The sequence below is a fragment of the Hyperolius riggenbachi genome, chromosome 9 (genome assembly GCF_040937935.1).
Source record: "Hyperolius riggenbachi isolate aHypRig1 chromosome 9, aHypRig1.pri, whole genome shotgun sequence".
NCBI lineage: Eukaryota > Metazoa > Chordata > Amphibia > Anura > Hyperoliidae > Hyperolius > Hyperolius riggenbachi.
The window spans coordinates 230,861,607-230,887,854 of NC_090654.1; the positions used below are offsets into that span (position 1 = coordinate 230,861,607).

Below are 26,248 nucleotides of genomic sequence, written 5' to 3' on the forward strand. Positions count from 1 at the left end.
TCTCAGACTTAACTAATGCAGCCTGATTGGCTGAAGCCTCTTTGCCCAGTTTCCCCTGCCACACCTCTGTTCCTCTCTGATTGGCCAATAGTTCTCATGCTGAGACAATGCACTTTCTTTTGCAGAGGTGGGTGGGAGTGCCTGAAGACTGGGAGGAGGGCCGGCAATGCATACACAATCAGGCAGAGGAGAGTAAGGCCTGGAACCCACTACAAAACGCTACCGCTAATCGCAATTGCTAGCATTTTGTCTGAGCGGTTTGTAAGCGATTTCGGTAGCGATTTTAAAAAGAGCAATCGATTTGCCAGTGGTTGTGTAGCGCTTAGCATTTTTAATTCTGATTGGTCCTTTCAATTAATTTTAATTTTGTTACAGTGTGCAGTAATGTAAAAACGCTAGCAAAATCGCTCTGTGTAGATTTTTACGAGCGATTATGCCAGCGTGTATATACTTTACATTGCAGAAACGCTAATGGTAATTGCTAATGCTCAAAAATGCTGCATGTCCTGCATTTGCGATTTTGGTAATCGCAACCGCTCCAGTGGAATTTGGTCTATCCATTAACATTAATTGAGCGTTTAGGGAAATCGCTAGCGGTTTGAATCGCTCTCTAAACGCTCACAAAATTGCTCTAGTGGGTTCCAGCCCTAAGGGAGGAAATGACATCACAATTGGCTTCCAGATAGACACAATTAAAATGGAGAATCCTAAGAAGGATTTTCTTTTTTTACTATAGAAAAATCACTAAAATCAAAACGTGAACAGTGTAATACATATGTTAAGTAGAGCAAGTATTTATTTACTTATGCATTTTTTTTTCTAAATAATTTGGCTGACAGCTCCTCTTTAAGAACTGAAATAATAAAATTAGAAATTCCTGATGGAACAAAGAAGGTCAGTCATATGTGATCCAGCGAGGGATAAATAGATGAAAACAAAGCCGATAGCGTACAGGAAAACAACATATGCCACACGGGAGTCAATTTTGGCTCAAAATTCCTAAATAGTACAGGGGTAGTGGTGAGTATTGCCACATACATATAATAAAATCTAATAGACTGTATATTTTTATTAATAAAAAAAAGCTGAAAGCTCAAAAATTTGAAGACCTATTGCTAATTCAGCATCGTCAGGACGGGTGTCATTGCTTTTCCCCCCCACATACACATATTGCTACCAGCTGCGTGCTGAGTGCACGGTGAGTGGGGTGTAGCTGGCCCTTAGACCCCAAACAATGAACATAGGTCTAGGACGCACTGACAGATATACTGCCAATGGGGTGGGAGATTTAGTGTACAACCACTCGTGACTGAGACAGGAGGTCAGAAAAGAGCCGATAAAATATCGTTATGACTCACGGTCTGTCTGAACCCTCAATGGTCACCTATGGCTTTCTGCCACACCACAAATCGGTTTAAGTTGCGAGAAGGTACATAGATCAGGGAGTTCAATACAGATTTACAGTGCTAAACAGAGCTCGACAGGTTTCATCTGAGTTAAATTGTCAGGAGCTAATAAAGTGCAGAAAATAATAAAGAACCCCCCACCACCAACAGCATCCCCCCAGCAGCACAACGCTCAAGTCAGAAGCACTCTGGATTATGGTTTTACAAAAATGTTTTATCTATAAAAACAATCCCCAAAACTAAAGTAAGATGAGAAGCCCCTATGGTGGCCTCATTCACCAAGTAGTGCCAAACTGGGGATGATACACAGTCAAATTCTACAATCAACGGTCCCAGTGGGGTGTCTAAGGAGCTTTGGGCCCTGGTGCAAGTTTTACATTGAGCCCACCAAGCATTCTATACACAACAATTCATATGGCGCCACAAAACCTGACAAGGACATACACAGTATGAGAGTTTTTTTTTAATAAGGAACCCTATTCCAAGCATACAGTATATAGAAGATCAGTATAGCACCACTGAAAAGCTAAGACTGTAGATGGAGGGCCCCAAGTGGGGTCAACCTCGGCACCAGAGGCCCCACGCGAGGTCGGCGTCTGCACCGCCGGGGACCCCAGGCCGGCAGCTAAGAGCAGAGCTGTGGCATGGGACATGTTGGTTGCCAGGGGCTGGAGGAAGCTCAGAGTAAGTAGAGTTTTTTTTTTATGGAGCATGGACATTCCCTTTAAATGTCCTTCAGAGTGGCTCACAATCTAATCCCTACTATAGTCAAATGTCTATACATGTCTGATGGCAAATGTGAAAATGATCTCCTCTTGATTTCCTTTGGTAGACAATCACATCTGCTGAAGAAATGAATCCTAGTGAAAACAGATGCCTAGCTACATAAAACTGGTTAAGAATTGTCCCAGATGTAGCAACATGTTATCATCAAAGACATAGTGGTAAGTGGCGACAGGCATAGAGAACAAACCCACCCACAGATATCTGGTACATTCCCATGCAGGAATTGCCAAAGCTGCATAAATGTTATTCCAAGGCTGTGCCATCTCAGACACCAGGCACAGCCTCGACATTCCAGTAACTGGACAATTTACTAGTGCATATTTATCTTACTAAATGCCAGGGAGGCTTGGTGTATTTTAAGGAATACTGGAAGCTTACATAAAGTATGTATTTCCTTTTTTAAAAATGCAAATAGCCTGGCTGTCTTGCGGATTCTATGCCTCTAATACTTTTAGCCACAGCCCCTGAACAAGCATGCAGATCAGGTGTACTGACTAAAGACTGACTGAATTAGACACATGCTTGTTTCAGGTGTGATTCAGACACTACTGATGCCAGAAAGATGAGCAGGATGTTAAAATGAAAAAATATGGGAAAAAAATACTCCATTTTATAGTTCATCTCCTGATCAGGTACTTGGTCAGGTTTTCTACAAAATTGATTAAGAAGATTCAGCAATAGAAAGACCAGTTAAATTCAATTTTCTATATGCTGTAATCAGTTTATGGAATGATCTGTACAATAATATAGTCTACATTGTACACAGCCTAACCAGTAATTTTTGCTGGCACGTTAGCTGTGCTTTAGTAATTCAAGGCCATTCACTTACTTCTGCCAGCAAGTTCCATGCATCACGTGACCACAACCTCCAGAGTAAGTTCCGACAGACAACTCTGGCCTTGTGAAAAGAGGATCAACAAAGTCTGTGAATGGAGACAACAGAAAATGGTATTGATTTTATACGGTGCCATACAAACCGATGCAATGCAAGAGATTAAACTAAAAACATTCACAAACAATCCATTTATGTCTTTCATAAACTCTCCTGACCCCTGTGGGATGTGGGTCTTTCTCCTGTACCAGAGACCTGGGAGATTGAGAGCTTTGTGCAATATCCTGCATGCTTTTGGACAGAGAGCCCAGATATTGTTCCTGGGATCTGTTGAACTTAGACCACCACTTTCCACATCCTCTCTTCTTCTTCATGGTCCTGAAACTCTTATTTTAGCATACTACTTATACCTTGCGTTACGTACTTTATCACTGCAATTACTATTACCAATGAAGATGTCTAGTATTTTATTACTACAATGTCTGGTCGACTGGCCGCTATCGGTCTTGAAGCTCCAAAGGATTTTAGCTCATTTACTCTCCACAGCTTCTATGGAATATCTCAGAGTTGGTAGGGATTAGCACATGCATGGTTCAAATGTTCCTGTATGCGATGCCACTTACTTGGCTGTCCTGAGCAGTGTATGGGGTTTCTGCCTTTATCTTATACCTTTCCACTATGTGCTAAACGGTCTGAAGCCTCTCCATCCTGCCTAGCGTAGTGGATCCCTGCTGCTAAAAATCTGGTCCTTCTGTCCTGAGTTCAAACATTCCACCTTAGCTTTAATATGACAGCACAACCCATGCAGGGTCTGCTTTCCAAGCCTGCTGTTGTCTTAATAGATCGGTTGTATGAATACACTCTTGCAAACACAAAGAGAGGGATGTGTGTTGATGCACAGAGTCTGGGCCTGTCTTCATAAATCTAACCTACAGTAAGGAAGAGAGCTATGAGCAGTGATTACCATAACCAAAACCTCCTGAAGTTGTATTCTGATCAAAAGAAAGCAAAAAAAAGAAAAAATATGCTGGTCTCTTTAAACATATGTCATGTACCTGGTGTACGTCCAAGTAAAATAAAATAGCAATACATATTGATGATAAATTGTATCATAAACAGAAGGGAAAAAGGAGAAACTAAGTGATCCCATATGTAGCAGGGGTGTAAGAGAAACTTAAGATGGTATTGAACATAATATCCCTATTTTCTTCAAACCCAGCAGCACAGACAAAAACTTGATCAACCTAAGGAACCAGCACTCAAACAAAATGAAATCAAATGTGGCGTATGCAGTCATGTACTGAGGAGTGCAAACATTTGTCCAATCCAATCAACCTGTCTAAATGGAAGGCCAACAATTCCGGTTAAAAATCCATAGGCTAGCTGTGTTTTAGTGTACTGAGACAAGATAAACAGAAAAATGTATACTTACCTGGGGGTTCCTCTAGTCCCATGTACTCGGCTGGCTCCCTCGCCGTTCTCCTGGGAGGCTCCGATCGTCTTCAATCTTCTCTGTTAGTAAGGCTTCAGTCGAGCCAGTCGTGCTGCACTGCTCCCATCGCTGAGAGTTCTGTGCCTGTGCAGTACTACCTGCGCAGGCACAGAATGCTCCCAACAGGGTTAGTGTGCGCATGTGCTGAGCAGCCCGCTGACATGACTGAAGCCTTCCTAACGGCGAAGATAAAAGACGAACAGAGCTGCCAGGGAGGACAGCAAGTATGATAAAATAGCAATATTACAGAGTGTCAAGTAAAATGTTACATTATCTGTTGAACTCTTAAAATGGCACGTTGTTTTCCCTCCAATCTCAAAACAGTCATTGAACTCTAGGAGAGTGAACACCAGAACACATGCATAGTCTAAGGCTACATACACACTTGAGATAAAAGTCTTTGGAAAATGAAAGATCACAGACCAATTTTACCCCATTCCATTTAGTATGAGAGCCATACCTACACAGTCTATTCTATTGAGCTGAACTCCCCATCAGATAAAAATCTTTGCAAGATGCTGCACACAAAGATGCTGTACACATTCAACAGATCAGTATCTGCAAAAGATCAGTTCCTGCAAAATGTATTCTTAGGCCTGGTGCACACCAAAAACCGCTTGCAGATCCGCAAAATGCTAGCAGATTTTGAAACGCTTTTTCTTCTTTTTCTCTAGCGTTTCAGCTAGCGTTTTGCGGTTTTGTGTAGCGGTTTTGGTGTAGTAGATTTCATATATTGTTACAGTAAAGCTGTTACTGAACAGCTTCTGTAACAAAAACGCCGGCAAAAAACGCTCTGAACAGGCGTTTTTCAGAGCAGTTTGCGTTTTTCCTATACTTAACATTGAGGTAGAAATGCCGCCGAAATCCAAAAAATGCCTCACCCCGGGAGGATTCGTTTCTGCAAAACGCCTCCCGCTCTGGTGTGCACCACCCCATTGAGATACATTGACCAAGCGGATCCGCGGCTGCAGAAACACTGAAAAAGCCGCTCGGTGTGCACCAGCCCATAGTCTGAGATCTGCAGATCCTCATACATACCTTTTTTTATCAGACATTCATCTGCAGATCAGATCCACCAGGATGGATTTTCAGATCTGCAGATTATTGTCAGATATACAGATGTTAAACAAGGTGTGTATGAAGATCTACAGATATCATAGACAATGAATGCATATTGCAGGAACGGATCTTTTGCAGGAACTGATCTTTTGCAGATACTGACCTGTTGAATGTGTACAGCATCTTTGTGTGCAGCATCTTGCAAATTTTTATCCGATGGGGAGTTCAGCTCAATAGAATAGACGGTGTAGAGTATGGCTCTCATACTACATAGAAGGGGGTAACATTGGTCTGTGATCTTGCCTTTTCCAAAGCCTTATCTCAAGTGTTGCAGTAGGAGAACAGAGGCGCCAGCAGAATAAAAGTGGATACAATTTTTAAAAATTGCTAGGAGGAAGTGGTGGACTTACCTCATAAAGCAGACACGAAAGACTGTCTGAAAAGTAGCAATCCCATTTATTATATAGTACCCCAAAATTGCAACGCGTTTCGCAGGCCGAGCACGCTTCATCAGGAAATAAACCTGGGGACAAAACAGAATTCCAGCAATAGCAGGTGAGGCACTACACCTGCTATTGCTGGAATTCTGTTCTGTTTTGTCCCCACGTTTATTGCCTGATGAAGCGGGCTCGCCCTGCGAAACGCGTTGCAATTTTGGGGTACTATATAATAAATGTGATTGCTACTTTTCAGACAGTCTTTCGTGTCTGCTTTATGAGGTAAGTCCACCACTTCCTCCTAGCAATTTTTAAAAATTGTATCCACTTTTATTCTGCTGGCGACTCTGTTCTACTGCAAAATCGTGTCCACCCCTGGTGGAGGGGTGATCTACCCCTTTTTCTCATCTACAGAGAGCGACTTCTTAGCCCTGAGTGAGGACAGGTCGAATCTCCTCACCTGCTTATACAGTGGTTGACTGTGTGGTAACCCACGTTCGTAGTATATTCTGCTCACTGATTTGCCTTACTTCGTTTATATTTTAACATACTACACTATATTGGGCTCTCGGTTTCTCTACATTTTATCTCAAGTGTGTATGCAGCCTTAGCCTGGTCTGAGGAGAGCAATGGTGGCATAACTGCCACATTTAGTGCAGAATGAAAGTATGGTTATTTTTTATATAACTATAGTATTAGGTAAGGGTGTGTTTCGTCATGTTCATTTTTTTGCTAAAGTTGGATTTTAAGTATTAATGCAACCAAAAACAAATATACATAACACCGTCCCCAATATTGTATACACAAAGTTCATAACCCAGTTTTAAACGCATGCACATTTACTTGGTATGAGCACGGAATACATACCAGCTGAGATTGTTGTGCCTCTGCTCTGGCACAATATTGCAGATTTCTGTACAAAGCTAGTTAGTACCAATGTGGAGGTCTCCGGTGTCTCTTCCTGCTCCTCTTGGCAAAGGATGCAAGTCACTTCTTGCTTTTCCAGGAGACTCGGGCCCCGATTAGGACCCAAGGCAATTCTTGGGCCTTCTTCAGCTGGCAATGAGCTAAACAAAAAGTACTAATTTGTTATAAGAGCAAATCATTCCACATGTATCAGGCGACTGTCATACATGAGCGATGTGCTTTTTTTTTTTTTAAATAGAAAAACAAAAGAAATCCTACAACAGTGGTCAATAACCACATATCATGCATACAATAATTTGATAATCAATTATAAATCAAAAAAACATCTGCATTCACAATGAACTATAGATTATATGTGTTCCATTGACCACATTATCCCAGGTTCTTTGATCTACATTGGATCATCAGCAAATAAATGAAAATAAACAGAGCGATGAGCTTTCTTCCCAATCGCAAACACGGGTCCTGCACCATTTTCTGAGCGTTTGTGCTTCAATTCATGGTATAGTAAAATAAATTGCTTTAAAAAAGCCCTTAGAACAGCGATTTTGTGAGTGGAAGTGCAATATTTGAACTGGAACTGAAGGTCTTAAGTACTTTTGCTTAAAAAACAGTTTGTCTGCACACAGAAAATCACAAATGGCAAAAACGCTTACAAAATATGCAAATCGCATAATAACGCTGGTAACAACGTAAAAATTTCACTCAAAAAAACGTTTAGTGCTTGTGCTTTGTAGTGTGAACTAGGCCTAAACCTTCTCCCTTTTTGCAGTACTTGCAGAATGGCAGAGAGTACTGTGAAGGGCTGGAGCTACTGTATCATACAATAATAAGCACCTGGATGCTCATCTTGAACTCTATCCCTCCTGCAGATCTTCAGTGGGCTCAGCACCCAGGCGCAATGGGCACCCCTTGTTCAGCACCCCTTAACTCAGGAACAGTGCATTAACACTATTATGCAGGAGAATAGAGGCGCCAAAAGGATAAAAGGAAGCTAAATGAGCTTAAATACCAAATTCTTGGTAAATAGAGGTAGTGGTGGACTTACCTCCTCCAAGTAGACACACAACGACTGTAGTAAACACAGTCAATAGATTTTATTTATGAACTCCAAATATGCGACTGTGTTTACTACAGTCGTTGTGTGTCTACTTGGAGGAGGTAACTCCACCACTACCTCCTCTATTTACCAAGAATTTGGTATTTAAGCTCATTTAGCTTCCTTTTATCCTTTTGGCGCCTCTGTTCTCCTGCATAATATTGAGTCCACCCTGGGTGGAGGGTTGAACCCTCTTTTTCTCATCTACAGAGAGCCACTTCTTATTCCTGAGTGGGGTCAGGAAAATCTCCCCACCTGCCTTTACAGTGGTTGCCTAATGGTAACCCTGGTTTGTGAGTATTAATATTTACTCTATCTAGTAACCATTTACCAGTACATATTACACTATTGGGGCTCTTGGTGTTCCTTGTTTTTATCTTAGTGCATTAACACTGTTTCACGTCAGTTTATTACAAAGTCACAGAAAGGCCGCTGCACTCACGTTTGGAAGCCAAATGGAAGCAGGGAATCAAAGCACCAAATCCAAGCAAATCTGTAAAGGGTGTCCTGCTGCACCAAAAGGTTGGGTAAACGTAGGAAAGCTTTATTCTTTACTCCAACAGCACAATGTACAGGTAAAAACTCACGCATATCAGAGCAGTGTGGCGCCTTAATCATAGCTTACAACAAATTGTGCTAGCATGAGTTATATAGGCAGGTGGACACACCTGTGGGTGTGTCCCATCTTAAAGAGACATACATATACATATTAAAATAGCACTGACCACAGTATAAATCTCTTATAAAAAGTCAATATTACAATTGTTACGAATGTAAAGACACATACAAAACACATGCGTCAATAATGTGTGCATCCAATAGTATAGAAATCAAAATGCTAATTATTGGAAGAAGAATGAATTGTTGGCAACTGTTGACAAGCATGGAAAGGGAGAGTCAGAAATAACCAGTGTCAATGGTAACCAATCAAAAAAAAAGGGGTGGAGAAAGAGGATATATACTATACATTATACTGAGATCTAACCTGGAATTTAGTCCCAGGGGAGAAGTGTTCCCAGCTTCCATATCCAGAAAGCCTCCCTTTTCAGTAGAAGCCTATAAATGTCCCCTCTTCTAGGTGGACATAGCCTTTCTATGCCCTGGAATCTAAAGCTGGTCATGTCCCCAGAATGTACATGCAGAAAATGTCTGGAAACACTACTGATGTAGGCCTCATTCTGGATACATCTACCTGCTCCATTGTAGTGTTCAGAAATCCTTTGTTGTATGGGTCTTGTCGTGCAGCCAACATACTGTAGCTCACAGGTAGGGCACGTGACCAGATATATTACATTACAAGATTGGCAGTTACTATACTGCCTTATATCTAACTCTCTCCAGATCGTAAGGGTGCTAAACTTGCGTGCCTGGCTGTGAACGCCACAATATCGGCAAGAACCATAACCAAATTTAAAAGATCCTGGATATGCTAGCCATGTAAGAGTCTGTCTCCTTACTAAGAAACAAGCTTGGAGAGAGGCTCATACCTAAAGTTGTGGCTCTTCGTGAATAAAACCTGCACCCATTTGAGAGTACTGCATGTAATTTCGGATCGGAGTGGAAAACAAGCAAATATTTTTTTAATAGTGTTGATAATCTGTCTATATTCTAGACTGTAGGAGGTAACAAGATTGACCCCTTGTTTTTGCCTGCTCTCACCTCCAGAACTCGAAGAAAGTAAATCCCGACGTTTACTCTGTAGGACCAGTCTCCTTTTTTTTTTTTTTCCATTAAGTCTCGTTGATAGCATCTCTGTTACAATAGGCTACAACAGAGAGGCTATCAACGAGACAATGGAAAAAAACAGGAGACTGGTACTACAGAGGAAACGTCGGGATTTACTTTTCTTCGAGTTTCTAAGTTTACCCAACCTTTTGGTGCAGCGGGACACCCATTACAGATTTGAGTGTAAATGAAAGGCAAGACTCTCTGCTTGCCTAGGATATGTAGGTTTCCAAATGAGAGCACATATTTAAACAGCAGGCAGTCAATATCGGTAGACAGGATAATATGCAAGTACCATATAGCAGGGGTCCCCAACCTTTTTCGGCCCGGGGACCGGTAACCGTACAAAATTTTCTCTGGGGCCCGGGGGGGGGGGGGGCGGTATTCGCGGCGGCACAGCAAGCACAGTTGCCCCAGTATAGGGAGTCTAGGTACCCCGGCGCAGCTAGTATAGTGCCCCAGTATAGCTAGTATAGTGCCCAGTGTGCCCCAGTATTCGCGGCGGCACAGCAAGCACAGTTGCCCCAGTATAGGGAGTCTAGGTACCCCGGCGCAGCTAGTATAGTGCCCCAGTATAGCTAGTATAGTGCCCAGTGTGCCCCAGTATAGCTAGTATAGTGCCCCAGTATAGCTAGTATGGTGCCCCATGTGCCCCAAGATAGCCAATATAGTGCCCCATGTGCCCCAGTATAGCTAGTATAGTGCCCAGTGTGCCCCAGGATAGCTAGTATAGTGCCCAGTGTGCCCCAGGATAGCTAGTATAGTGCCCAGTGTGCCCCAGGATAGCTAGTATAGTGCCCAGTGTGCCCCAGTATAGTGCCCCATGTGCCCCAGGGTAGCTAGTATAGTGCCCAGTGTGCCCCAGGATAGCTAGTATAGTGCCCCATGTGCCCCAGGGTAGCTAGTATAGTGCCCAGTGTGCCCCAGGGTAGCTAGTATAGTGCCCCATGTGCAGCTAGTATAGTGCCCCAGGATAGCTAGTATAGTGCCCCATGTGCCCCAGGATAGCTAGTATAGTGCCCAGTGTGCCCCAGTATAGTGCCCCAGGGTAGCTAGTATAGTGCCCAGTGTGCCCCAGGATAGCTAGTATAGTGCCCCATGTGCCCCAGGGTAGCTAGTATAGTGCCCAGTGTGCCCCAGGGTAGCTAGTATAGTGCCCCATGTTCAGCTAGTATAGTGCCCCAGGATAGCTAGTATAGTGCCCCATGTGCCCCAGGATAGCTAGTATAGTGCCCAGTGTGCCCCAGGATAGCTAGTATAGTGCCCAGTGTGCCCCAGGATAGCTACTATAGTGCCCCATGCGCAGCTAGTATAGTGCCCAGTGTGCCCCAGGATAGCTAGTATAGTGCCCAGTGTGCCCCAGGGTAGCTAGTATAGTGCCCAGTGTGCCCCAGGGTAGCTAGTACAGTGCCCCATGTGCAGCTAGTATAGTGCCCCAGTGTAGCCCCCTCCCCCCGCTCCTGTCACCTTATGAGCTGGCGGCCGCTTCCTGTCACAAAGTCCCCGTAGCCGCTATGAGGAATGCAGCATCTCCTATTACAGCAGCGCTTCCTGCGCAGCTGCTGTAAGGAGGGAAGAAAGCGAGACAGCGGCTTCCTGTAGCGGCAATCGCCGTTACCATGGAAACCGGCGCTGTCTCGCTTTCTTCCCTCCTTACAGCAGCTGCGCAGGAAGCGCTGCTGTAATAGGAGATGCTGCATTCCTCATAGCGGCTACGGGGACTTTGTGACAGGAAGCGGCCGCCAGCTCATAAGGTGACAGGAGCGGCGGCCGCGGGGGGAGGGGGGCGAGAGGCCAGACCCGCCGCGGCCCAGCTGGCAACTGCCCACGAACCGGCAGTGGGCCGCGGCCCGGTGGTTGGGGACCCCTGCCATATAGGTATAATAACTAGTAGTTAATTGGTGTGAATATCCAATCATGAACTATTTGTGGAACTTGAAGGACATTCTCAAAAAACACTGCCACAGAAAATCACACTGGTGGTTTAGAAAAAAAAAAAACGAAGGCTCTGTACACACATTCAATTTTAATCTGCAAATGACTGGAGAATTTTACCACTGCCATGTAGTATGAAAGCCAACATACTGTAGGTATGCTCTCATTCTAGATAGAACTGGTAAACTTGGCTAGTCATCTGCAGATAAAAATTGGATGTGTGTATGGACCTTAACTAACTAACGGCTGCGTCATGCCAATGGGCGTGAACGCGGCGGCAGCCCCAGGACCGCCTAACGCAGATTAGCGTCAAGTCCCTGGAGCTGCAGTTTCCCAGGGAACGGTCGCGCACATGCACGATCGTTCCCTGCCCGTTCACGGTGTGGAGCTTTGTGATTAGCCTGCTAGCCGCTTACCGCGGCTAGAAGACTATTTGTAAACGAAAGGGGAAAGAAATCGCCTTTGTTTACATCAGTACAGCGTTGCGGTCTCCAGCAGCGCTGTACGAGATTGGCGATCCCCGGCCCCTGATTGGCTGGGGATTGCCATCCTCTCATAGGCTAATGCCTATGAGCAGAGGGGAGGGAGCAAGGAGAGGGAGGGGGACGGAGGGAGAGAGAGCCTCTGTGAGGCAGAAGAAGAAAAAAAAAAAAGTGACAGCAGCGATCGGACACCGAGGGGAGTCCGATCGCCATGCTTCTTAGCTGGGCTGTGCAGGAGGCTGAAAAGCCTGCACAGCCCAGTGCAGCAAGAAAGAGCCTGGTCTTTAGGGGGGTTTAACACCGCGGTCATCAACGGGTTAAAGAGGTATTAAGCGATTCGGACGTCGACAGCATTATTCCCTATGGCAGAGTTTCCCAACGTAATTTGCCTGCGGTGAAACGCTGCAGATTCGGCCCAATTTCTGTGTTAGTGGAAACGGGCCCTTACTGTTTGAATGCTGTTCTAGTAAAAAAAAAAAAAAAAAAAAAAGTGGTAGTATTTTATATGCTGTAAATCATCTTTTAGAGCAAAGAAGAAATGCTGGGTTTGATACCACTTTAACAGCTGGCAGGGACGCTGAAGCGGTCAAGTAAACTACTTAAAAAAAAGACCCCCTTTTCAAACTTACATCTCCATTTGGGAAGACTCTTCATACATTTTCTGAGTGGTGTCATATAGAAATTTGTTTGTTTCAATAAAGTTCTTTTGTAGAGCAGTCATCTGTGCCATGATTCTCTGTCGGTGGAGTTTTGCAGCCTCTGCTTTACGTTTCCTTGTTTCCCTCTCTTGGGAGCTCTGGGTCTTGCAGAAGAGAAACACAAACATTACAACAAAAAGGCACAAACACTCCTGACTACACTCTAGGAAGCCCCTGCTGGGCTTAGTCATGCTAATTCAAAATTTAGAGGTTATGGCTCTGGAAATAGGCAATGATGAAAGTTGTTCTAGTCATATTCTGGATAACTGAGGTGCCACAAGAATGCTGCTCTTAGGAAGTACTAATCCTGTCACACAGTTTACGTAAATGGTAAAGGAATAGAGGAACTGGCGGATATCAGGGGTTTGATGTATGTTACGTGTATATAGAACTTAAGGTGGCCATACATCAGACAACTTGGTGGCCGATCGACCATCCGATTCGATTATTATAAACGAATTGGATGAAAATCTGTGCCGCCAAGTGCATGCCCGACCGACAATGCGATACATTTTGGGACAAAAACTGGTCGCATCGTCAACTGTGCATGCTGCAAGGTGTTGGGCCGACTTGCTTGAACGGGTGCGCGGTGGGAATGGCTTGCAATTTCGCCACGATCGATGACGTGACGAAACTCCAGGCGCTGTCCCTCCCCAATGTAAAATGTCCCCCTGGTACCCAGTGTAAGGTATAGATTACCTGTCTGCGGCCCGCTCTCGTCTCTCCACTGCTCCGGGCACACTCCTTCCTCCATACAAGTGCGCCACGTAGTTTCTTAGGAAGGGCGTACATGTGTGACTTCACACACTTGCACCCTTACTAGAAAATCACGTGGGGGTGTGCATGCATGGAGGAAGGAGTGCGCCGGAGCAGCGGAGGGACAAGCGCAGGCCGCAGACTGGTAATGTATACTTTATAATGGACACGGCCAGCTGACAGATCTCTCTCTAATCAGATTCAGATTTGTCCATGTTGAGCTCCCATTAAAATTGCATACGAAGGAAACATGCAGAAAAAAAAATGGCAAAATCGAAGAAAAATCGGCTTCCTCCTAGCTTAATAATAATCCGAACATTTGTATAGCGCTTTTCTCCTGTAGGACTCAAAGCGCTCAAGAGCTGCAGCCACTGGGACGCGCTCAGGAGGCCACCCTGCAGTGTTAGGGAGTCTTGCCTTGAACTCCTTACTGAATAGGTACTTGACCTAGCCAGGATTCGAACCCTGGTCTCCCATATCAAAGGCGGTGCCCTTAACCAGTACTCTATTCAGCCACTATCCAGCTTAGGAAGTAGCACAGCTGGCAGATCAACCAGGTGATTTCTTAGGTAATGAACACTTTCACAAAATGTTTTACATTTTGAATAATACCTTTTTTGAGGTGTACATCTTTATTTTATTGCATTTCATCCCGCTTTCAATACAAAGAAGAGTGAAAATAAATATTTTTCTTTCTTTAATAAACATTAATAGTGAAAAAATAAATACAAATAACTAAGAAAACTTTAAGCGGCCATTGGTAAATCTTTTATTAATAACTTACAGCATCCACTTTCCCAACATCTGAAGAACTGGCTGTTTCACTCTGCTCAGATTTTTCATGCAACTGTTTCACAATTTCAAACATCTACAAAATAAATAGGATGATTATATTCAGGTTATAACACTCATAGCCTCAAAAACAAAATTCACTAGATTGGTTTCTACAGGTTTTTCTTGAAATTCTAAAGTCGAGCCTTTGTGGATTTTCATAATTCAACATTTATTAATTTCCATGTTAGCCATGAAGCAAAACGAATGCTTCCAATGGGCCCACAGGACACATTTTATGACTGTAGACTTGAAGAATATCTCAAGTGCAAAACAAAATTGTACTACAGAAGATTCCAAATATTTTAAAGGACAACTGAAGTGAGAAGAATATGGAGGCTGCCATATTTCTTTTAAACAATAACAGTTGCCTGGCAGCCCTGCTGGTCAATTTAGCTGCAGTAGTGTCTGAATCACACCAGAAACAAGCATTCAGAAAATCTTGCCAAAATATCAAACATCTGAACAGAATATGCTTGTTTAGGGTCTATGGCAAAAAATATTAGAAGCCGAGGATAAGCAGGATAACCAGGTAACTGGTATTGTTTAAATGGAAATCAATGTGGCAGACTTCATTTCCCTCGTTACAATTGATGAAAACATATAAATGGGCTAGAGTACAGTGCTACGTTAAGCATACACCACATCGTAAGTTCTCAACAACTAGTACATGTACCCTATGGGTTACTTATAATAGGCTTAAAGGACAACTGAAGTGAGCGGGATATGGAGGCTGACATTTATTTCCTTTTAAGCACTACCAGTTACCTGGCTATCCTGCCGATCCTCTGCCACAGACCACATACCCTGAACAAGCATGCAGCAGATAAGGAGATTCTGACATTGTCAGATCTAACAAGACTAGCTGCATGTTTGTTTCTGGTGTTACTGAAACATTACTGCAGCCAAAGAGATCAGCAGGATGTCAGGCAATTGGTATTGTTTAAAACCAAATAAATATGGCAGCCTCCATATCACTCTTACTTCAGTTATCCTTTAACCTCCTGAGCGTTACACCGCTCAGGAGGTTTTGCTAGTTTGTGTCCCCCTTGCTTAATTAATTTGATCCAATGGCTGCAAAACCTTTAGCTAGCACTCAGTGCAGTTTCTAGGCTAAAATGCACCCAGGGCGAGGGTGTAAAAATTGCGCCCCCCCTAGGTTAGATAGGTAGGTGCCTCTCAGTATAGGTTAGATTAGGTAGGTGCCCCCTAGTATAGGCTAGATTAGACAGGTGCCCCCCAGAATAGGTTAGATAGGTAGCTGCCCCCCAGTGTAGGTTAGATTAGGTAGGTGCCCCCCAGTGTAGGTTAGATAGGTAGGTGCCCCCCAGCGTAGGTTAGATTAGGTAGCTGCCCCCAGTATAGGTTAGATAGGTAGATGCCCCCAATAATGGAGGGGGGAGCCGCAGGGAGGGCAGCCCGACCTCTCCCTCCCTCTCCTCTCCCGGGCGCCCTCCGTGCTCCCCCCTCAGATGCAGAGTCCGTGAGCAGCAGGGAAGCGCTGTTTACAACTCACCGGCTGCCTGGCTCCAAGCGCTGCTCTCTCGCCGCTGGTCTCCTCTCTCTGTATACATACTGATACACGCTGCTTCCGGCTACAGGAAGCAGCGTGTATCAGTACGTATACAGAGAGAGAGAGAGGAGACCAGCGGCGAGAGAGCAGCGCTTGGAGCCAGGCAGCCGGTGAGTTGTAAACAGCGCTTCCCTGCTGCTCACGGACTCTGCATCTGAGGGGGGAGCACGGAGGGCGCCCGGGAGAGGAGAGGGAGGGAGAGGTCGGGCTGCCCTCCCCGCGGCTCCGGCTCCCCCCTCCATTATAGCGCCCCCCTCCCAACAGCGCCCCGGGCGGCGGCACGCTCCGCACGGGGCAAGAAACGGGGCTGCTAGCACTAGGCTAGCTAGTATCAGAATCATTTATTTCGCCAAGCATGATGGGTCATGCCCGGAATGGTTTTTGATCAGGAAGAGTACATAGAAAGAGACATAACAGGCATCAGATTAACATTACATTGTAGTACAGGTGTCCGGCACCCCAGCCTGGCTCCAGCGATCGGCTCAGCCTCCCCGCACAGCTCCAGTCTTCACTATGGGGAGGATGGCACATGACGTCATGCGCAAACCCAATTCTCCCCATAGAAAGACTGGAGCTGTGTGGGGAGGCTGCACCGATCAGTGGAGCCATGCTTCGTAATGTATAAAGGGGGATTCGGGGGGGATCGCAGTCGATCAGGGGGTGCCGGACATCTGTACTAGCTAGCCTAGTGCTAGCTAAAGGTTTTGCAGCCATTGGATCAAATTAATTAAGCAAGTGGGACTCCTGAGGCCAGCGAACGGTATGCCCGACCGTGTTGGGCATACCACTAAGGAGGTTAAGGGGTGCTTAAACTTTTCAGTCAATTGATTATAATAAAGGTGCGACAATTAACGATACAAAAACAAATGTGAGTAAGTATTAGTTAAAGACATAAGGCAAATGTTTGGAAAACATTAATGCATAGCTATAGAGTACTAATAAGAAACATATTTGTCAGGGTACTCAGGATTAGTGCTAGTGTTCAAATTCGGAAAACTGAACAAAAAAATCTAACAGAAGAACCTAACAGAAGAACCTAACAGAAGAACCTAACAGAAGAACCTAACAGAAGAACCTAACAGAAGAACCTAACAGAAGAACCTAACAGAAGAACCTAACAGAAGAACCTAACAGAAGAACCTAACAGAAGAACCTAACAGAAGAACCTAACAGAAGAACCTAACAGAAGAACCTAACAGAAGAACCTAACAGAAGAACCTAACAGAAGAACCTAACAGAAGAACCTAACAGAAAATTGTATGGTGTATTCCAGCATAAATCATAATAGGGAGTTAATTGGCAAACAGTCAATCACAAATGGGTACGTTAATAATAAGAACCACTGCACTACACAATATTTTTAATATATCAGACGTTCAATTTGAAATAAATATTGAATCTAACAAAATTGTATCAAAGTGTACCTGAGATGAGGTAAAAGAAGAAATGTATACATATCTGGGGCTTCCTCCAGCCCCTTCAGGGTGATCGGTCCCTCACCGTCCTCTTCCGTTGCCTGGGTCGTCCGCTATAGGTCCCCGTAATTCAGCCATTTGGGGCGTAGTGTGCACGCATGGCCCACCCGCATACGTGCCCCTATAGAGTTCCCATCACCGGGAGAGTTCTGCGCCTGCAATGGGGGAGCACACGGGCAGAATGCACAGACTGACGGAATTACCAGGACCCATAGCGGAGAATCCAGGCGGAGGAGGAGGAAGGGTAGGGACCAATCAGCGTGAAGGGGGCTGGAGGAAGCCCCAGGTAGGTATACATTATTTCTTTTAACTCATTTCAGGTACACTTTAAATATAAAATATCTTTAGAATCTATATTCTACATTGATCCAATATTGAGCAGACTTGCACCATCTTTGCCCAGTCAATGTGGCCTATGGGCGATGGGGTATGTGAATAATGTTTACATATCTTTGTACTTCATTGGGCAGAACACATCTAGCAGCGGCAGCAGTGTGTGACATTGAAGATTTGTTCTTCTGAGATATCCACTGGCGCAAAGTGATAGGTCAGATGGATAAGCAATAAACAAAGGGGCGTAAGTACAAATCATGCCCCCCCCCCCCCCCCCACCACCACCACAGCAAAACTGTGATGGGGCTCCTTAATGTTCACAACTCCTCCCTTGCCTCCCCTTGCTGGCCCTCAGCCTGGGGCCCATCATACAAGGCTCATAAAACAAGTGTGGCCAACAGGATCCTCACACCCATAACGTGTAGCCACAAAACACCTGAACTGGCCCCCCCACACCTCTGGGCCCGCCTGCGGTTGCAGGGACTCCGCCCCCCCCCCCCCCCCCCTATTTACACCCTTGTAGATTATCCTATTCTAAAGTGCCCATTAACTGTGCAGTTTTAGCAAACGTTCGACTTTCTAATAGAATGGATTGGATAGTATTGATGGTGCCAAAAACGGTCGATTTCCTCAATCCTTTTTGCCAATTGATTTGATATACGATAATGAGATTGGTTATATTTTCTACCTCTATTCACACCCCATTCAGATTCCCCTGATCTAGGATTTCCAATAGTTGCCTTCTGATCGTAATTATCACATTGGAAGTTCTATTTTTCACTAAGATTGCACTGTTAATGGGCACCTTTAGCAGGCACGTGCACAGGGGGGTGCTCTGGGTGCCCAGGCACCCCCCTTTTTAAAATCTTCAAAAAAAGGCCCCTCTCGCGTGGAAAATAAGCCCCGCCCACCCGCGGGAAGCTCCGCCCCGGCTGGGGCACTTTCAAGTGAAGAGGCCCAGACAGGAATCCTAGTGTGGCATACTGACCTCTCCCTCCACCTAGGACCCATACTGACCTCTACCTCCCCCAGCACCCATAGTGACCTCTCCCTCCACCTAGTACCCAGTGACTACTCCCTCCCCTAGCACTCCATCCCCTAGCACTCACAGTGACCTCTCCCTCCACCTAGGACCCATACTGACCTCTCCCTCCACCTAGGACCCATACTGACCTCTCCCTACCCAGTACCCACAGTGACATCTCCCTTCACCTAGTACCCACAGTGACCTCTCTCTTACCCAGCACCCACAGTGACCTCTCCCTCCACCTAGCACCCACAGTGACCTCTCCCTCCCCCAGCACCCAGTGACCTCTCCCCTCCACCTAGCACCCACAGTGACCTCTTCCTCCCCAGCTCTAGCAGTGATCCTGCCTACCCCAGCACCCACACTGACCTATCCCTCCCCCAGCATCCACAGTGATTTTTCCCTCCCCCAGTGGCTACCCTCCTGTCCCCTGCAGCACCCACAGGGACCTCCCATCCCAAAAGCAGCACCTACAGTGACCTCTCCCATTGCCAGCGCCCACAGTGGCCTCTCCCGACATCCAGCATCCACTCCCTCCTCCAGTAACCACACTGACTTCTCCCAGCACCCCCAGGGACCTCCCCTTCCTCCAGCACTCATACGGATCTCTTCCTTCCACAGCACAGTGGCCTACCCTTCCCCCCAACACCCACACTGACCCCTACCTCCCTTAGCAACTATGCCATTCATAGCAGCACCCATAGTGACCTCCCACCCCCTGCACCCACAATGACCTCTACCTCCCGAGACCCACAGTGATCTCCCCCAAGGGACCCACAGCAACCTCCCTTTCCTCCAGCACCCATGCTGACCTCTACCTTCCACAGCACCCACAGTTACTTCTCCCCCCAGCACCCACAGTGACCTGCCCTTCCCCCCATCAACCACACTGACCTCTATCTCCCCTAGCAGCAACTATGCCATGCATAGCAGTACCCACAGTGATCTCCCACCCCCTGCACCCACAGCAATCCCACCAATATTCAGCACCCACATTACACTCAACCAGTAACCCCCACTATAGCAAGCACCCAGTACTTGCACCAAGCACCCTGCACCCAATACTCACATCCGGCCTCAATATGGCACTTAGTACTTGCATCAAACAGCCACATGACACCCAATACCTGCACCCCTTCACCCTATAGCTGGCACCCAGTACTCACACCCACATGGCACAGTACTTGCACCCAGCCCCAACATGGCACTCACTACTCACACCTGCACACCGCCTTCACATGGCACCCACTATCTGCACCCAAAGTACCTGTACTCAGAACCCACATGACACACAATGCCCACCCATAGCTAGTACCCAGTGCAGGCATGGCACCAAGTATTTGCACCTATGTGATACCCAGTACCTGCACCCAACACCCACATATTTCATCTGCAGTAGTTACAGTTGCACTAAGCCTCCACTTGGTGTCCAGCACCCACACCAAGCATTCACATATGATATCCAGTACTTGCACCCAGAACTCACAAAGGACTGAGTACTTGCAATCAACACCTACATGATGGTTAATACACACCCATACAGCCAGAATCCACATGACACCCTGTGCCAGCACCCAGAAAATCACATTGCACCCAGCATCTGCCTTTAGCACCCACATGACAACAAATACCCCACTAGCCAGCACCCATCACCCATATGTCACCATGTACAAAAAAAAGAATTACTACTCACTCCCAGTACCCACTTGGCACTCAGTATTTGCACCTAAGACCCACATACCCCATAATCATCAACACCCACATGGCACAGTACTCACACGTCACCAAGTTCCAAAGCCATTATATGCACCTAGTACCCGTCCATAACCAGCACCCAAATAGCACCAAGAACACATCCTTTGTCCGAACCCATATGAGACTCAGTACTCTCCCATGGCACACATCCAGACCATACATGGCACTCCCTACTCACTCATGCCCAACACTCACATGGCTCCCTGTACCAATTAGCACTCACATGGCACCCAGTTTTGTTTATCACCATCTGCTACTCATTCAGCACCCAATACTGCATAGCACCCACTGCAAATAAACACCCAAACACTGGACCTTGGTACCCAAAGCAGCTTGACACAGACTTTACTTTGGCATCTCGGCACCCACTGCAACTTAGCACAAAGTGAACCTTTGCGTCTTACCATCTACTGCATCTGGGCACCCACTGCCCCTTGGCACTTACTGCAGTTTTGCATCTACTAATGCTTAGCAACCACTGCATATTGGTAACCACTTATTTGCCTGAAAAGAGGCTTGGGTGCTGATCAAGAGGGACAGAGGTCCCAGTAATGAAAGGTGAGTCTGTGCCTCCACTGTGGGCTCCACTGTGCCCACTCTAACCCACTAACAGTGGGAACCTGCCACTGCTGATTTGAGGGTGGTAGCACCACAAGAGTTGGTTGGAAGGAGACACAAAGTCTGCCTAATACTGCTATAAAGGTGTGTGTGGGGGAAGGGGGGGGGGGTGTTAAGACTGCCTTATGCTTTCTGGAGAGGGGGTATTACATACACAATTTAGCACGATTTATCGATTTCAAATTTGAGCACCACACCCTTGAGGATCTTCTGCATGGCCCTGCCCCTTCCTGCAGCACCCACACTGACCTCTACTTTTCCCATCAGCCACCCCTTCCCCTCATAGCTGGCACCCAGTACTCACACTCACATTACACCAAGTATCTGCACCCAGGCTTAAAATCGCACCCAGTACTCACACCTGCACACAGCTTCCACATGGCCCCCACTATCTGCACCAAGCACCCACTTAACCCGTACCCGCACCCAAAGTACCCGCATTCAAAACCCATGTGATGCCCAAAGCCCACCCATAGCCATCACCCAGTACAAGCATGGCGCCAAGTATTCGCACTCATGTTACATCCAGTGCCTGTACCCAGCACCCACATGACATCGAGTACATGCACCCAGATCTTACATGGCACTAAGTATTTGCAATCAACCACCTGCATGACACTCGATACCCAACCATAGTCAGAACCCACATGACACTCAGCACTTACACCCAGAACTCATATGGCACTAAGTACTTGCAATCAACATCGGCATGGCACTCGATACCCAACCATAGCCAGAACCCACATGACACTCAGTACTTACACCCAGAACCCACATGGCAACCATCATCTGCATTCAGCAGCATGACAATCAATACCCCCCTAGCCAGAAACAAGGGGGGGGGGGGGCATGCGGGGGAAGGCATTGCCAGGCCCCTTTTTTAAATTTGAGCACCCCCCACTTAAGGACCCTCTGCACGGCCCTGACCTTTAGTGTGTTTGTTCCAAAGCTCAGAAACTAAACTCCTGCTTAATTAGAAGTTTAATTGCCGGAGTGACACTTCTTGCTTTGACAACTTCAAAATATACGGCAGAGCACAGAATAATTTTGAACAAGTCAGTGGATTCATGCATCTTAAAAGCTCGGTTTACCTGCTGCAGCCAGCAAATCATGTCTTTCTGAGAGTCTAGCAGCGTTAAACTCCTTAGCTTGCCAAGCAGGCTGAACACACTTAAAGAACTTGGATCTGAGCTGCCCAGCCCTGCAGAGAGAAATGAGCAATTAGACATTAGTGGCCCTAAAGAGAGAAATGAGCATAAACCTCTTGAAGGACTCTTCCCAAGCGATGACAATTTGGCTGACCAGCCACGGTCGCTGGCCATAAGCTGGGGTATACCAAAGCACATTCCTTATAGCTAAAAATGGCCACTATTCTCACACACCAAAGTTATACAAAGTATGTAAACAGTAAAAAAGTCGATGGAATACCACCAGTAACGATTTGGAATAGAAAAGTAAAGTTGAGAAAAGACCTGCTTACTTGTCGCCTTGTAATAAAAATCAAATGTTATTCCTTCCTTCGGGGCCGTCTGTAGTTGCTGTTTCTCTTCAATCAAACCCAGAGCCATAATGTGCAGAACCTGAGAGGAGACAAACCACAAACCAGCTTAGTTAATTGAAGTTTGCACAGGTAGTAAATGCGTTCTGAACTTAAAGAGAAACCGTAACCAAGAATTGAACTTTATTATTATTTTATTATTATTATTTATTGTATTTATAAAGCGCCAACATATCAGTAGCCGATACCCAATTTTACATGTGAAATCTATTCCTTTTCACAAACTGATCGGGGGCTCTGTATGGCTGATATTGTGGTGAAACCCCTCCCACAACAAACTGAGGACCATGGTACTCCTGGCAGTTTCCTGTCTGTGAACCTTGTTGCATTGTGGGAAATAGCCGTTTACAGTTGTTTCCAACGGCCAAAAAGGCAAGCAGCAGCTACATCACCTGCCAGCAGTAAAAATGTCACCATGTGATAAATGTCAGAATGTAAATCAGGTATTTAAAAGATTTTACAATGGGCAAACACTGACTATAAATCATTTTTACATAATTATTGTAAAAATGAAGGACTTTTTTATTACATTATTTTCACTGGAGTTCCTCTTTAAGCTAGTTTAGGAAATACCGGTGGCTATCAGTCAAACTGTATTTTCCAGCTCAGTGGCTTCTCCATAATAGAGTACATTCTGGTCAACAGAGCCCAGTGTATGTATGAAGGGGAAGGAAGCACTGCAGTGTTCTCCCTAGGCTCTTTTAGCCGGGTGCTCCACCCGGCTCATTTTGGTGAGCACCCTGCTGTCATCTGCCCTGCTCGCCTCCTCATCCTCCTCCAATGCTGTAAGCAGATTTACACCGACGCTGCATTCCCCTGTCATGCTCCACCCGGCTACTTTTTCATGCCACCCGGCTGGAAAAAAATTCTGAGGAGAACACTGCACTGTGCAGAATGAGAACTCAGAATAAGTCGAATATCTTAGAGAAACTGTAACCAAGAATTGACATTCATCCCAATCAATAGCAGATACTTCCTTTCCCATGAGAAATCTTTTCCTTTTCTCAAACGGATCATCAGGGGGCTCTGTATGGTGGATATTGTGGTGAAACCCCTCCCACAGTGTGATGTCAGGACCATGGTGCTGACACCACACTGTGGGAGCCTTGCTGCAATGTGGGAAATAACAGCTGTTTCCAACTGCCAAAAAAGCAAGCAGCAGCTACTTCCACTGACATCACTTGCCAGCAGTAAAAATGTGGCCATGTGATAAATATTGAAAGATTTAACACAAATCATACAATATTTAAATATACTACAATACCAACCAGAACGTGCTTGGGGAGATACTATAGCAAATTTATGACAAAAAGTCTCACATAAAGCAGCACCAAACTAGTTTATATTATTAATGACAGTTACTTAATTGGGAAGAAATTGCTGAAATACTGTGGAGTTTGAAAAGGAGTCCAGTAAATTGGCTGGATGGCTTTCGAAAAGGGGTTATTCTAAAAAGGTAATTGACATAGCTTTCAAAAGCTTGTCTTCTAAACGATGGTCTAATGTACAAAATGTTGTTAACAGGCATTGATCTATCATATGTAGTGACCCTATACTTCAAGAGTACACCACTAACCATGCCTCCATAACTACAAAGACGGCCCCCACCCTTAAGGACTTTATGTGCAGAAGCCACTTCATAGAGCGATGATGTCCACAAATCCACACAAAGGATAGTTACCTGTGTAGCAGTTGCAATATTTGTGGATGTATAAAACCTACTAAACAGGTATGGAATGTTGCAGTCACAAAAGCTTTTCCAATCAAACAATTCACTAACTGCCAGAGTACAGGAGTTATTTACTGGAATGCCTGTATAGCCTTAAAGAGGAACTGTCCCAAAAATCTTAAAGAGAACCTGTCCTATTTACCTCCTGTGTAGCCTACTCATCAATCTCTTTCTCCTCTTCCGTGCCCTGTTTGTCCACTGTGATTAATAAAATGTTCTGTCCTCCATTTTGAAAATGGCCATTACCCCATAACAGCTTCCTGGTCAGCACACTGTTAAACTGTAATATGGCCCAGTTGAGCCATAGGGAAACATGGACATTACCTTGCCCTTTCAGTTGTAACTGACAGCAGCCGATATATAACTGACAGCAACTGGTATATTTCAGTTCTAACAAAATATAGTCAGAACTGGAAGGGATCATTTTAAGAAGAAAATGGTGAGCTTCTGAAAGGAACTGGCGGTGAGGTAAGTACGTAATATTAATTTGCAGCTACATCATGCACTTATTTAAAATAATTTTACTCAGTTCAGGTTCCCTTTAAAATTTAAAACAAATACAAATAAGAAGTTAATTTCTTCCAGAGTAAAATGAGCCATAAATTACTTTTCTCCTATGTTGCTGTCACTTACATTAAAGGGGTTCTTTCGCGAAAAAAGTAGGCAGTTAAAAAAATGTGACAGATGACAGGTTTTGAGCCAGTCCATCTTTTTAAGGGGGATTTTCAGGGCTTTCTTTGTTTTCAACAGCATTTCCTGAACAGCAGTTTAACTGCCAAAATAGCAAGATACCAGCCGGCCTCCCTAATCACTTGCACACTATTATGTCAGTTAGATTTTGCAACTGTTGTTCAGGAAATGCTGTTGAAAACAAAGAAAGCCCCGAGAATCCCCCTTAAAAAGATGGACTGGCCCAAAACCTGTCATCTGTCACATTTTTTAACTGCCTACTTTTTTCGCGAAAGAACCCCTTTAAGTAACTTTTTGGGCAGTTGGATGGAGAAACTGCCATTCACTAAGTGCTTTTAAAAATAAAGAAAACCCTGAGAACCCCCCATGAGAAGATGGGCTAGTCCAAAATCTGTCTGTAATGTCAGATTTCTACTACTTATTGTAAGTGACAGCAACATAGAAGAAGAAAAGCAATGTGTGGCTCATTTTACTCTGGAAGAAACGTACTTATTTGTATGTGTTTACATGTATTTAAAATTTTAAGATTTTCGCATCAGAGGTCCTTTATACAGAAACCGTAACCAAGAATTGAACTTCCTCCCAATCAGTAGCCGATACCCGTGTCAGATTGAGGACATGTACTCCTGCGTCTATGAAAGCTTACTCAATGTGTGTCATACTTATGGGCCACCTGCTAGGCACCCATGTGGTTGCTTACATGTGCATCCTCCCACCTGCACTCTTCGTGCCAGTGTTCATACAGTGACCCCTGTGTTCACACACATGCGAGACATCCAGAACAATAATCCCAGACTATAAAACAGTGCTCAGTGGGATTGATCTTCTATTGTGAATATGTGCAGAAGCCAAGAGGATTCATCCATTCACAATGCTGGTAATGCAGGTCTTCTAGATCAGGGCTTTTCAACCATTTCACTAATTGTACCACTTTTATCGCCTGAAAATTTTTAAGTACCACCAATGTGCCTGCACAGTAGATTGGGCCCGACCGGGCTACACTGTTTCCACTGAGTGGAGAGACG

At 45.2% G+C, this 26,248-nt stretch overlaps 1 protein-coding gene across 2 annotated transcripts in view; it reads right to left on the bottom strand.

Annotated features, from left to right (window-relative positions):
• The window catches only part of UBR1 (ubiquitin protein ligase E3 component n-recognin 1), a 171,566-nt gene that overhangs the window by 37,359 nt on the left and 107,959 nt on the right, over positions 1–26,248 (bottom strand). For both annotated transcript variants that reach the window (XM_068254146.1, XM_068254145.1), the window contains 6 exons: positions 22,727–22,826; positions 22,338–22,447; positions 14,419–14,502; positions 12,810–12,982; positions 6,880–7,079; positions 3,022–3,115 (listed from right to left, as the gene is read on the bottom strand). In XM_068254146.1, the coding sequence (XP_068110247.1) occupies positions 3,022–3,115; positions 6,880–7,079; positions 12,810–12,982; positions 14,419–14,502; positions 22,338–22,447; positions 22,727–22,826 (761 nt within the window). The remainder of the gene's footprint in view (positions 1–3,021; positions 3,116–6,879; positions 7,080–12,809; positions 12,983–14,418; positions 14,503–22,337; positions 22,448–22,726; positions 22,827–26,248) is intronic.